This window comes from Eleutherodactylus coqui, chromosome 9 (assembly GCF_035609145.1).
Source record: "Eleutherodactylus coqui strain aEleCoq1 chromosome 9, aEleCoq1.hap1, whole genome shotgun sequence".
In the NCBI taxonomy this organism is placed as follows: Eukaryota; Metazoa; Chordata; class Amphibia; order Anura; family Eleutherodactylidae; genus Eleutherodactylus; species Eleutherodactylus coqui.
The window spans coordinates 157,910,467-157,924,788 of record NC_089845.1 but is presented as its reverse complement, the minus strand read 5'-3'; the positions used below and the strand labels follow the sequence as shown (position 1 = coordinate 157,924,788).

Sequence of the window (14,322 nt, the reverse complement as noted above, 5' to 3'; positions counted from 1 at the left end):
CTCTCTCTCTCCTCTCCCCCCCTCTCTCTCCTCTCCCCCCCCTCTCTCTCTCCTCTTCCCCCCCTCTCTCTCTCCTCTTCCCCCCCTCTCTCTCTCTTCTTCCCCCCCCTCTCTTTCTCCTCTCCCCCCTCTCTCTCTCTCTCCTCTCCCCCCTCTCTCTCTCCTCTTCCCCCCTCTCTCTCTCCTCTTCCCCCCCTCTCTCTCTCTCTCCTCTTCCCCCATCTCTCTCTCCTCTTCCCTGCTCTCTCTCTCTCCTCTTCCCTCTCTCTCTCTCTCTCTCTCCTCTCCCCCCCTCTCTCTCTCCTATTCCCCCCTCTCTCTCTCCTCTTCCCCCCCTCTCTCTCTCCTCTTCCCCCCCTCTCTCTCTCCTCTCCCCCCCCCCTCTCTCTCTCCTCTCCCCCCTCTCTCTCTCTCTCCTCTTCCCCCCTCTCTCTCTCCTCTTCCCCCCTCTCTCTCTCCTCTTCCCCCCTCTCTCTCTCTCTCCTCTTCCCCCCATCTCTCTCTCCTCTTCCCTGCTCTCTCTCTCCTCTTCCCTCTCTCTCTCTCTCTCTCTCTCCTCTCCCCCCCTCTCTCTCTCCTCTCCCCCCCTCTCTCTCTCCTATTCCCCCCTCTCTCTCTCCTATTCCCCCCTCTCTCTCTCCTCTTCCCCCCTCTCTCTCTCTCCTCTTCCCTCCTCTCTCTCCCTCTCTCTCCTTCTCTCTCTCTCCTCTCCCCCTCTCTTTCTCTCTCCTCTCCCCCCTCTCTCTCTCCTCTTCCACCCCCTCTCTCTCCTCTTCCCCCCCATCTCTCTCTCCTTTTCTCCCCTCTCTCTCTCCTCTTCCCCCTCTCTCTCTCCTCTCCCCCCTCTCTCTCTCCTCTTCCCCCCCTCTCTCTCTGTCTCCTCTTCCCCCCTCTCTCTCTCCTCCCCACCCTCTCTCTCTCTCCTCTTCCCCCCCTCTCTCTCTCCTCTTCTCTCCTCTCACTCTCTCCTCTTCTCTCCTCTCACTCTCTCCTCTTCTCTCCTCTCACTCTCTCCTCCCCCCCTCTCTCTCTCCTGTCCCCCCCTCTCTCTCCTCCCCCCCTCTCTCTATCTCCTCTCCCCCCTCTCCCTCTCTCCCCCCTCTCTCCCCCCACTGTCGGGTCTAGAATGGAGTGGGCTAAAGTGTACTTATAGCCTCCATGCATATTTCAAATTACCCCACCCCAGAAACACAAAGAGCGCCTCCCACAGCCCATTGTGCATTTCACATCCACTCCCCCAGCCCCAGAAACACACTGTGCCTCATTTGCTCACCAGAAGCATAACACAACCCCTCTTGTACTTTTCAACTGACTTTCCAGTTTCCAAAACTCTTTCAGACCTGCTGACCCTCAGTGACCTCAACTACAGATTAATGGAAGTGCTTGTCTCTTCATAGCCCACCTCTGATACAGTGTCATGTGACCAGGGAATGCCAGCTGTCTTCAGACCTCCTTTAGCCCATACCACTCTAGCCTCTCCCCAGCAGAAATAGCAGCCGAGAAGAGTGATGAGAGGCGAGGAGAGTCACTTTTTATTTTTTTGACAGCTGACTGAGGGTAGTGTAGGAGACCAGATGACCGGGAGAGGGGGCCCTGGACCCGGGTGTCTCAGGGATATCCTGGTGACTTGATAGCTCTACAACTGCAAAGGTATTGTGAATACTCACCCGTGGGAATACTGCTATGTAGAATGGTACTCTAGTAGAGCAAAACTACAGTGTAAAGAATGGGAAGGGACAGAGCCTCTGATGATGACTGATCTTAGCAGACCTATAAACCTTTAAAGTAGCAGGACTTTTAGAGTAAGGGGTGTGGCTATGTGAAAATGTCCACCTGGTGGGATAGTCTGGGCAGAGCTTGGTTTCTTGTAAAATAATGAAAAGTGAGGATTCTGCCGGCACATTATGATTCGGGGCTGGAAAGAGAATGCTAATCAAGAAAAACAACCAACAGTGCCCACAGTGAAGGCAGGATGGGTGTGGCTTCTGTGCAGTGGGAGGGGCTAGAGTGCAGCGATCTGCTGCAGTCATAGAATCATAGAATGGTAGAGTTGGAATGGACCTCCAGGGTCATCGGGTCCAACCCCTTAGTGTATGATGGCCTTATATATAGGGCGCCAAATCCTCCCTGTTGTGCACCAGAATGGATCCGTGTACTTGTCCTGTAGCTCTAATATACTTAACCCCTTATCTCTCCATGACGTACAGTTATGTCATGGAGGTTCAGGTTTTGTGTGGAGCGGGATCGAGAGTTGATAACACTCCATTCAATGCGAGTGTCAGCTGTCTGTCTGCAACAGCCACGATTAGCACTCACGGCTGTTAACCCTTTAAATGCCACGGTCACCAGGGACCTTCTGAAAGCTCCCAGGGCTGCCACTGTAGATTGCCTATTAAGCCATACCTGTTAAATCGTGGTGTGATTTAATACTATGGTATTATGTTATAATGCAGGAGCCATCAAATGATTTTAAGTCCCGGGGAGACTTGAAGAAAAAAAAAAAAGTTAAAATGCGTAAAAAACTGTTTTAATAATTATGAAAAAAGAAAAGGTAATAAAAGTTTATAATAACAAAAAACACCACATTTGGTATCACCGCACCCCTAAAAGGACAAGCCATCATAGCAAAATGGTATTCATCCTGCGCGGTGACCGGCATCATCTACAATTCTCCTTTCTTTTATTCCAGGTACATTCGGTCGGAGCGTTCGGTTATCCTGATCAACTTCTGTTTGTCCATCATCTCTTCAAATGCCTTAATACTCGTAGGACAAACGCAAACCAGGAACAAGGTAAATTATTAACCACAAATGGCAAAATTTCATGTCATTGCCCCCTATTAGTTATATCATCATATTGCCCCCTATTAGACATGTCATCATATTGCCCCCTATTAGTCATGTCATCATATTGCCCCCTATTAGTTATATCATAATATTGCCCCATATTAGTCAGGTCTTCATATTGCCCCCTTTTAGTCATGTCATTATCATTGCCCCTTTTAAGCATTTTATCATTGCCCACTATTAGTCACATCATTCTATTGCCCTCTGTTAGCCATGCCATTACATTGGCCATAGTAGATACCGGTATGTCATCATTGCCTCCTATTAGTTATATTATCATATTGCTCTGTTAATCATGATGCCATCATATTGTTCTCTTTAAGTCATGTCGGCATTTCCCCCCTATAAGTCATATTATTATCACTGCCCCTATTAGTCATGTCGTCATATTGCCCCCTCTTAGTCATGTCATCATATTGCCCCCTATTAGTCATGTCATCATATTGCCCCCTATTAGTCATGTTATTATCACTGCCCCTATTAGTCATGTCATCATATTGCCCCCCTTTTAGTCATGTTGTCATATTGCCCCCCTTTTAGTTATGTCATCATATTGCCCCCCTTTTAGTCATGTCATCATATTGCCCCCTATTAGTCATGTCATCATATTGCCCCCCTTTTAGTCATGTCGTCATATTGCCCCCTCTTAGTCATGTCATCATATTGCCCCCTCTTAGTCATGTCATCATATTGCCCCCTATTAGTCATGTTATTATCACTGCCCCTATTAGTCATGTCATCCTATTGCCCCCTATTAGTTATATCATCATATTGCTCTGTTAATCATGATGCCATCATATTGTTCTATTTAAGTCATGTCGGCATCCCCCCCCCCCCCATAAGTCATGTTATTATCACTGCCCATATTAGTCATGTCATCATATTGCCCCCTATTAGTCATGTCATCATATTGCCCCCTATTAGTCAGGTCTTCATATTGCCCCCTATTAGTCATGTCATCATATTGCTCCCTATTAGTCATGTCATTATATTGCCCCCTATTAGCCAGGTCTTCATATTGCCCCCAATTAGTCATGTCATCATATTGCACCCTATTAGTCATGTTATTATCACTGCCCCTATTAGTCATGTCATCATACTGCCCCCTATTAGTCAGGTCTTCATATTGCCCCCCTACTAGTCATGTCATCATATTGCCCCCTATTAGCCATGTTATTATCACTGCCCCTATTAGTCATGTCATCATATTGCCTATATTAAAATTTTTCTGTATTACATATTACACCATTGGCTGCTATTGCTCATGCCAGTTGTCTCCATCCTGTGGCTCTCCAGTTGTGATCATACTACAACTCCCAGCATGCTTGTGTAGTTGTAGCAATTGGAGTTTCGCAGGTTGAAGGGCAGTGGCCAGTGGCCTTCAACACTATAATTACTTCCCACAGTTTATACTAGTGCTCTCTAATGTGTGGCTCTCCAGATGTTGGAAAATATAACTCCCAGCATAGCGCATGATGCTGGGAGTTGTAGTTGTACAATAGCTGGAGAGCCACACAATGGCTTCTACTATCATTGCCTCCTATTGTTTACCCTAGTTTTGCCCCCAGTTGATTCAGCCTCATTTTCCTACATGCCCCTGTTCTTTATACCTGCAGTGTCTCCAGTTGATTCTATTAGCATTGCACCCCACTGTTTATGCTACAGTTCTTCCCTATTGCTTACTGTCATTGCTGGCTATTGATTTCACCAGCATTGCCCCCTCTTGGGCACAGCGTGACTACGCTGTATTCGGCTGCGTTCACATGTAGCGGACTTGGCACAAATATTCTTCAGTGAAAAAAATCTGCATCACAATCTGCACCACTAATGTGAATTGGGACGTAGAATCGCAGCAGACTCTTCAGTTGAAGGAGTGAAATCTGCTGTCAATTCGCTTCAAAATCCTCACCAATTTTGCAAATTTTGGAGTAAAATGTGAAACAGATTTTGCTCTGGATTTTTCCATCACAGAAAACCTATTCCAAATCCACTCCGTGGGAATGTACGAATTTACCCAAGCGAGAAAATCACACGCATTCTGTGCGTTTACACGACACTTAGTACTTGTGTGTATTAACCCATTATGTCCAATGGGGTAATTTACACGGGTGTTTTCCAGAATAACTTAATTATGTCCCATTTTTTGGGGTGATTCTGGCCTTAGAATTGCCCATTATTCCCTATGGCAGCTCAAAACTCACATCACATGCGCATGTATTGGTGGCAGTGGCCAACTATGTAGTAAAATAAAAAAAACAGCCATACTCACCTCTCTGGTCTTCTGTTTACTTTGATTTATTTACCCATGTGACCGCTGCAACAGGTAGGAGACCCTACAGGGACTTCCTCAGTTATGTCCTGTAAACCTGCCGGGGACTTCTACATTAGAAGCCCATGTGACATGTTTACGGGATGTCACCAGGCCATAAGACCCTCACCTGTAAGATGCCATGGTGCTAAAAGGTTCAGCTGCCTCTATAGTGTATATTGCTTTCATATAATTTTGGGCTCAGGGGGCCCCAAAACTACATTAAAAAATCAGTGTGGCGACCCATTTAAGGAATATACCCATCATATACTATCATAAGTCCATTTGTAGCTTCATCGGTGAGGGTGTGGAGCGCTAATTTAGCTCTGTAGCACATTTACGACACAGTATGCACAGGTGAATTTTTATCATACAGTATGCACTTGGATATCATTTGCTTGGGCATGGATACATATCACAAAACCTAAGGGTTAAAGTCCATAGTCCCGGACAAGATCACAGATGCCAACTTCTCCCTGGCAGCCAGGACTGGTACACCTAGTGGCAAGAGTGAAATGTTCAGTACCAGTGACCCTTATATTCAGTGTCAGAGCTCCATCTGAGCTTGGAGCTCCAGTGGTTCCACAGTTCACAATTTGGTAAACTAGAATTTAATGCCCTCCAGCCTGCTGGTATATGGTGGTATCATCAGTTCTCCAGCTCCTCTCATGTTGTGGGTGGTCCTGTAGACCAGAGCCTTGAAGACCTTCAATCTAAAGGCCTCTCTAAAATCCCCAAAGCTATGGTCTATAGAATAGCAGAAGCAGCACACGTCTGAGCCATTTTTTAGAAGAGGCACACTGTAAAAAAAGCAAGCAGCTGTGTGAGTAGAAGAGTCCATAGCAAGTACCTCTTGCTCCTCCTGCCTTTCGGGCTGAACTCTTTTCTTGACAGATGTTCCCCTGTTTATTGGTCGGGAAGGTTACTGTTTCTGCTTGTGGAGAGCGCCAAGTTGGCGTAAGGAAACTTAATTTTGCCATGCAATGCTCCCTGGCATAATTTGGTATGCAAATGAGAGATGGTATAATGTCTCTGCAGCCCCATGTAACTTTCATAAGTCATTATCCTTAGTCATTTTGCCAGCAAGTGGAAAATTTTGCACCAAAATAACATTATTGAGCGGATTCTCATTCAGAACTGAAAATGGCTTAAATCTTGTAAAATTTGCATTAAATTCTACATTTAGCAATACATATTTTGGTGCAGATTTCTACAGCGGCAAATTCCGCGGTGTGGAAATTCAATCCTGCATGAAAAGGCCCTAAAAAGTAGAGGACGAACGAGCGTATTAATGATCATTTGCCATGTGGATATCGTGGTCAAACTCATAACATAAATACAGCACCAGAACCAAGCTCATAACATAAATATAGTAGCAGAAGCAAGCAAATGTATTGTGGGGGTCCCAAGGGGCTGACAGCGGCACCTTCGAAACATCAGATGGGGGCAGGCAGAGTGCTGAGGATGACAATTCATAAACCCCCACAATGGAAGAAGATCGTCTGGACGGCCTACATCCACCTTTCTACAACGCTTTGGCCGGCGCCCAGCTAGCTAAAGCTGGCCATGGTCAGGACTCCTGGTCCCCCATCATCGGGACATCCTGGTGTTTCTCATTGACAATGTACCCAAAAGACACTTTTCTTCAGAACTCTCACAAGTGCTGCAATTTTTTCCTTGATTGTCAATTTCAAGTCTTCTTCTGTTGTTCGCAGGTCATCTGCACACTGGTGGCGGCCTTCTTGCACTTCTTCTTCCTGTCGTCTTTCTGCTGGGTTCTGACGGAGGCATGGCAGTCCTACATGGCAGTCACAGGAAGACTGCGCAACAGGATCATCCGAAAGCGATTCCTCTGCCTGGGATGGGGTAAGGGTCTCTGACTGGGATGGGGTAAGGGTCTCTGTCTGGGATGGGATAAGGGTCTCTGTCTGGGATGGGATAAGAGTCTCTGCTCAGGAAGGGGTTTCTCAATTTGGGTTGAGTGCTTGCTCTGAGAATATATATGATAGTTCTATATTGGTTGCAAAGTGAATAGTTACTTGAGTGATTGCTCAACACGTTTCCCTGTCCTATTCCGGACAGTTCATCAGGAGCTCATCACAAAAAAGGGTTTTTTTTTGTCTATTTCAGGTGTTTTAGATGTATATTCTCTCCAATAGGAGTATGAGATGTTGGGACCAGAGTAGGATATTTCACTTATTCTAAGTTCTTGCCGTTTATTCATAAACATAGCTCGGCGTTACGCTGCTGTAGAACGCTAGCACTGAATGGATAGGTGCAAGCATCTAGGAATGTCACAGCAGTGTGCCAGCTAAGTTGGCTATATATGTCACTGGCACCTATTTAGATGTCGGCATAGATCTAAGCAATGTCCTATTCCTGAGAAACGCTATAAGGGGTAGAGGAACACTACGTATCCACTCTATCCGGAGTTCAAAGGAAGTATACCTAGTGATGGCGCCCGTGGCTCTGATGGTGAGCGACGTCGTTTATGTTAGTTTGTCTGTTAGCCCAGTATTTTAGTATGCTTTTACAGTGGGAGATTACGAGGCACGAACTCAATGAGTGTTGATTGACATGCTTTGTTGAATGGCAGTTGGTACGGCTGGACGATTTTCAGCTTATGGTAACAGGTCTCCCGCTCACCATATAACCATACAATGATGGTGAATCACAGCAGGTCCTGCAATCATAATACCGCCGCAGAAAAATTGCCCCATTATGGCAGACTGTATGAAGCCTAAGGCTGCTTTCATATCTGTGGCGGGATTCTGTCCATCCGGTGAGCAGGAAAGGGGAATCCCCTGGGGGGGACGAGCCTGTCTTATGATGGAACTGGACAGCACGGAGCAGACTCTATTGACTACAGTGGGGTCTGTTTAGTTTCCCGAACTAAAAAGGCGCTGCATGCAGGACTAGTTCTTCCGGTATTTTGTGCCGGATCTACAGTGGAACCTTTGAACGGAGGCGCCTGCTAGCAGTGAACACGGATAACTCTGGACTTTCTTGTAGTGCCTTTTTCGAGCAGACTATCCCTTTAACCCCTTCGCTTCATCCGCCATATACTGTATGCGCACAGGGATACTATGGAATGACCTCCCTCCATATGCGGGAGGTGTCGGCACTGTTATACAACTGACACCTGCATGCAGCGGCCCGGATCAGGAGTAACTCTGATCCTGGATGTTTAAGAGTCCTTTTACACATTATTGTTTAGTTTATTGCTGGATTGTGCAAAACTGAGCGAATCATTCAGTGACTAAAGAACAAACAATACTTTGTCATTGGGACGACTGTTGGATACCTAAACGTCTGACGATTCCCCCTGTAAAAGGACACTAACTCCTCAGATACCTTAGCGCCTGCCCTCATAGGTCTCCTATTACACCTTGCCAGAGGTAGGGTATAATAGGATAATACTAAAAGTCCCATAAACTACAATACAGAAGTGGTGAAGAATACGGTAATGATCACATGTTCAAGTCTTCCAGTAGGCCTAAAAAAACATTTACAAATCTTTTGGATGACGCCTTTGTATTTAGCATTTTTTATTCACACATTTTTTTTCTGGTGTTTTTCTTCAAATAGAGGAGCCTTTGGGAAAATTCCTGAAAATCCATAAGACCCAAAGCAGGCTACAATTTTGAAAAAAGCAATATGAAGCCAAAAAACACAGAATAGCCAATTTCCCATCTGCGTAGGACCCTCCAGTCGGAGATTCTGTTGCAAATTTGGCTCAAAATTCCGGAAGAAAAAGCGCTGCATGCTGGACCTTTTCTTCCATCCAAAAGCCGGGCAGCTGAGCGTGAAACCCAACGGACCTCATTATAGTCAATGAGGTTCTTTCGGCGCTGTTTAGTTCCATTCTGAAACTGAGCCATTCGGCCGCAGGGATTCCCCTTTTCAGCTCCTTAAATGGAACAGGACAGCGGAATCCCTAATGCAGGAGTGAAACCACCTAAGGCCTCATGCGCACGGGTGGACTTTTTGCTGCAGTATCTGGAGCGGGACATTGTGGACGGGCCGCGGATTCTGCGCGAAAAGCAGGAGTTTAGAAAAAAAATCTGTACTGCGCGTCTCCAACGGCGAGCCGTGCGGACCATCTGCATTACAAATGAAGATCAAGAAAGGCAGGTACGCACGAATGCCGGGCGGATTCCGTGCGGGATTCCCTATGCCGAATTTGTGTGTGCCCGTGTGCATTTGACCTAAAAGTCAGAAAAACGACACAAAACGATGCAGTCGGGGCCATTCATGAAACATTTTATGTTACTTTCTGGCATAAAACTTTCACAATAGTTCATGCAAGGCTAGCTGGTGCACAAATCTTACAGCTTTGGCTGGTTTGCCACTTTCCTGAAAAGGGTGTGTGGCTTGCCTAGAGAGGGTGTGGCCACCTCAGACTGGCATATTTATGTATAATTTATGCCAGGGCGGACGTGGTGTATTTTACTGCTAAAGTACAGCCCTCGTACCCCTGCATCTACGTCAGCGGAAAAATAAAAAGTGCATGGCTCTTTGAAAGCAAAGATGAGAAAGCAAAAACCAGGGGAAAAAGCAGAAGTCGGCTATGTCCAGTCCCACACAGCCCGATTAGATTGGCGCAGAATGATCAGTGTATATACCCGCCCCCCCAGGAGGTCTTTCACACACAATACACTGCAGAATAGTCAGCTGTCAAAATCTGCACTAAATCCGGGTTTTCACCGCAGAATCCCTCGCAGAATTCAAGTGATCCTCCAATTTTTGGATAAAATTCTGCGCCGGGATCGGAAGCCGATATATTATCTGCACTTTTCTGCTGTCTGTTCTGGTTCCAGTTTTTGGCTGTCCATGATGGCCACTGCAATTTTCTATCTAATTGCATACTGTGCACTGCTCTCTGATTCGCCAGTGCTGATCACATGAGCAGCGTCGGCCAATCAGAGAGCAGGTATAGTGGATTGGTAGTCTCACCCTGGAAAGGTAGTCTAAGGGTGAAACCAGCAGATGATAGAGAAGAACTGCGGGTTATTTACTACCTGCCCACAGATAGGATTTTGTCCCAAAATTAGAGGATTGCTTTAAAGGGGTTGTACCAGAATTTTTTTAAGTTTTCCCCTTGAAATTCAGGTACAACCCCTTTATGTCATCTGCACATCTATGTCAAAATCCACATGTTAGACATGCAGATTTTTCCACTCGGCGGAATATTCCACAGCGTATTGCAGAATATGTCGCTGACTGTGAAACTCCCTAAAGCAGAATTCTCATGACTCTGTAGTATAATTGATACATTCAGTTCTGCTACATCTGCCTGCATGAAGAATGAACTCCTACAAGCACCAACATGCCTACCACTACAGCGACCCCGCTGCCCAATTTGCAGCGCCTCTAAGTTCCCCGCCCGTGCCTTAAACCTAAATGTGATAGTTGGATCACAGGGGGACGATCGACTTCTTGTTACATTTCTATTGTTGAGGTCTTTGGGAAAATTTTGAGGCGCAATCACAGGTGAACCTCGGCGGTAGAAACGTGATGCGCCAAAGTGCTAATTATACGGCGATTATTATTGAGTTATCTTATAATAGAAGCCCCCCCGAGCTCACCTCCGAGAGGTGACGGGTGGATCGCTCCATCCTTATTGCTGGGGAGGATCTTGCTTTATGGGGTGGAGGGAGATGATGGCGTCTAATTTCTTTCCATCTTAATTGCATTGGCTGGAGGTGTTGGAAATTAAAGGAAAAAAAAAACAAAAACAGACGTAGCTTTTCAGTGACCTGAGGAGCGCATTGTGCGAGCACCTCGGAAATTACCAAAATGAATGGGAAATAATTGCAGCGGAATTTGTACCCTGGCGTAAAGCAGCCAATGGCGGCGATTGAATTTGGCAATTTTCAAAAAGCAATTAGAGTCGAAATAATCAACAAAGTCATCGCTCCGTGCAGCCATTAATATGAGGCGAACGTATAACGATGTGTGAGTGATCAAGTCATTAGCAGAACAGACAGAGAACTTCTTCTAACTTTTAAAAAGTTGCCAAAGTTTTGTTCTCTTTCTCCCCCCTCCCCCCGCTTTAAAGGGGTGGTCCCAGAATCATGTTATGTCAACTATTCACAGGATAAGTGATACCCTGTTTCCCTGAAAATAAGACATACCCTGAAAATAAGACATAGCATGATTTTCCATAATTTTTGAGGATGCAAAATGATTTTTCAGGCTTTTTGAGGATGCTCGAAATATAAGCCCTACTCCAAAATTAAGCCCTGCTAACAGTTAATTTAAAAAGTCAATTTAAAAAGTGTCCAGGCAGCTATACATGTAAAAAAAGTTAAACCTTTTTAAACAAAAATTAATATAAGACACTGTCTTATTTTCGGGGAAACACGGTAGTTAGGGGTTCAAGGTCCCTCTCTCCTCTTCTTCCCTCCCCCCTACAGGGAGGAGGAGCTTAAATGGAGCAGCAGCTGAGCATGTGCGATGCCACTGAATTTACTTGCAATAGGATCTGCTCTCGGGATTGGTGGGGGTCCCAGCAGTAAGACCCCCACTGGTCTATCAGTTTTCACCCACTCAGTGGATGGGTGATACCTTGAAGAAATGTCCCCTTAGTTCCCTTTTACATGGAACGATAGTTGGATCATGCGGATTTGAACTCTAATCATTCAGTGTAAACATGTGCAACGATTGAGCGGTGAATGAGAATCTGTTCTCTACTTGTTAGTCGTTCATTCTATGCAGGTATAAAAATAATCATTCGCTCGGCTGGGTTCACACTTTTTTCGTTTTTTTATTTATTCTTTTTTGTGTGCAGCAAAGAAAAAAACATTAAAAAAGTGCGATTTAAAAAAAAAAATCTGCATCAGTTTTTTTCTAAAAACGCGCTTATGGTTAAAACTCCATGCTTTTTTTAGAAACCGCAAAATCTCTCTAAAATAACGATGCAGTTTTTGAAAACTACCTTTTCTTTTTTTCCTTATGCTTTTTTTATGCTATGCTTCAGAAATGTACAAAAATGAAAAAAAAAACAACCTGTAAACACTCCCAAAAAGGTGTTCTTCACTTTGGACAATCTATTTTTTGTTTGAAAAGGTTCTCTAATGAAATGCGATCCCAGCGTGTCCTGCGATCACCTACAATAATCTGCAGAAGGACTTGATAGCAATTTGTTCCATTCCTCTGCAGTGCCCCCACTGGAGAAATGAAGCATTACATGGTGCTTATTGAGATCAATGTAATGTATGGAAGTGATTAGTCCTCCAGAGAGGGGCTCCCCTTTATACTGAATGTAAGCAGGTATTTCAGTGAACAGACGTAGCAAAGTTTACCCCAACTGTGCTAACTTTCTGCAAGAATTTCCCTTATCCTAATCCCTTCAAAAGCTATTGTTCTCTTATATTAACGCAACGGAATCCATTGGAAAGCCATTGAAAAGACACATTGTGGGACAGAAAGTTATGATAATGCATTACAGAAGTCAAGTTAAGGGTCCATTTAGGGTCCCTAAGCTTTGCTAAGTCTGTGGACTAATGAGCACACAGTGCACCAGGATTAGTAACTTGGATCCACTGCATTTTTTCCCATAATTCCAAATTCTTGTTGTTTATCCAGAGCCTCCTAGTTTATAAATAGAATGCCATAACTACAGTAAAGACTGACACTCAAGCAGAAAGAGCAATAGAAGTCTGTAAGAACCATATAAAATTGCTGACCTAGATGAGGATCTCTTGAGGTTAATTGAGATATGGCCGGTATACTAGAGGAGGTGCGACTCACTCGGCTCAGCGTTAGATATGGCCGGTATACTAGAGGAGGTGCGACTCACTCGGCTCAGCGTTTCTTAAGAAGACGCCATTAATGAATGAACTTATTGTAATTAGTGACGAGCTCAGATTGGTTGCTGCACAGATTTTACCTGCTGGGTGTCATTTAGCTTCATGCTGGGATCCCCTCCATCTCCCCAGTATGCCCACCCTTGTATCTGCTGATGGATGGACCGTCCGCAGCTTCTTCCAGGGAACCCTGTATTATTGGAGCTGAATAATAGATGCCTCTGCTATATCAGCCGGCTGCAAGCGCCCGTCTGGGGATTCTTCTTCATAATTAATGGGATGTAGCAGAGCGGAGCACAAAGGAAACAAACTCAGCTCTGCATTGTAGCCAATATATACCGATGTAGCAGAGCTGAATTTGTCTTTTGGCCTAAATTGATTGTTATATGACAATGTGTAGATTTGCCTGCAGTCCTGTGTAAAATAACAAAGTATTTAGTATATGAAAGAAGCAGTTGAAGGACATTTTCAGCTCTGCTATATCTGGGATGTAGTGTACCAGAGTTTGTCATGAAGCAGAGCTCAGTTTGTCATCTGGCACAAGTGGTCATGAAATCCCAATGTTTTATTAACCGCATCATGATCTATATTCAAGGAAATATTGTGCCGCTGTATCTAAATGTATGATATGGACTGTATCTAAGCATATCATGTGTGATACTATTTGCTGACCCACTGTATCTAAACCTGTCTTTTGTGATACTGTCTGCTGAACTAATGTGTATCTAAGCCGATCATGTTTGATATTGTATGCTGAGCCTCTGTATCTAAACTTATCCTATGTGAAATGGCCCACTGAACCATGTATGTAATCTTATCATGTATCACACTGTCTGCTGAGCTGCTGTATCTAATCCTATCATGTGTGATACTGTCTGCTGAGCTGCTGTATCTAATCCTATCATGTGTGATACTGTCTGCTGAGCTAAGGTATACAATCCTATAATGTATGATACTGTGTGGTGAGCTATGGTATCTAATCCTATTGTGATACTGCCTACTAAGGTGCTGTATCTAATCCTATAGTGTGATACCCTCTGCTAAGTTTCTGTATCTAATCCTGTCATGTGGGATACAGTGAGATGAGTCAGCCTCTCCTCTGTGTTTCAGGTCTCCCAGCGTTGGTCGTTGCGATATCTGTTGGTTTCACGAAGGCGAAGGGCTACGGATCGGCCAATTAGTAAGTGACGTTCCTTGCCCCGCCCCCATCGGTCATCTCACACCTCTTCTTGTGGTCACATTTATGGTTTCCGGTTTCCATATATAATTTTTATGTACAGAATGGAGATTCGAATGTTTGAAGGAGAAGAGACCGACCACACTTACCGCAGAACTATTGTTCGCTTAGTTGCCCCTT

General features: G+C 44.9%; 1 protein-coding gene across 1 annotated transcript in view; it reads left to right on the top strand.

Moving 5' to 3' along the window:
* The window catches only part of ADGRB1 (adhesion G protein-coupled receptor B1), a 651,809-nt gene that overhangs the window by 534,633 nt on the left and 102,854 nt on the right, over positions 1-14,322 (top strand). The window contains exons 20-22 of the mRNA XM_066578727.1: positions 2,690-2,792; positions 6,870-7,020; positions 14,076-14,145. Coding sequence (XP_066434824.1) covers positions 2,690-2,792; positions 6,870-7,020; positions 14,076-14,145 — 324 coding nt within the window. The remainder of the gene's footprint in view (positions 1-2,689; positions 2,793-6,869; positions 7,021-14,075; positions 14,146-14,322) is intronic.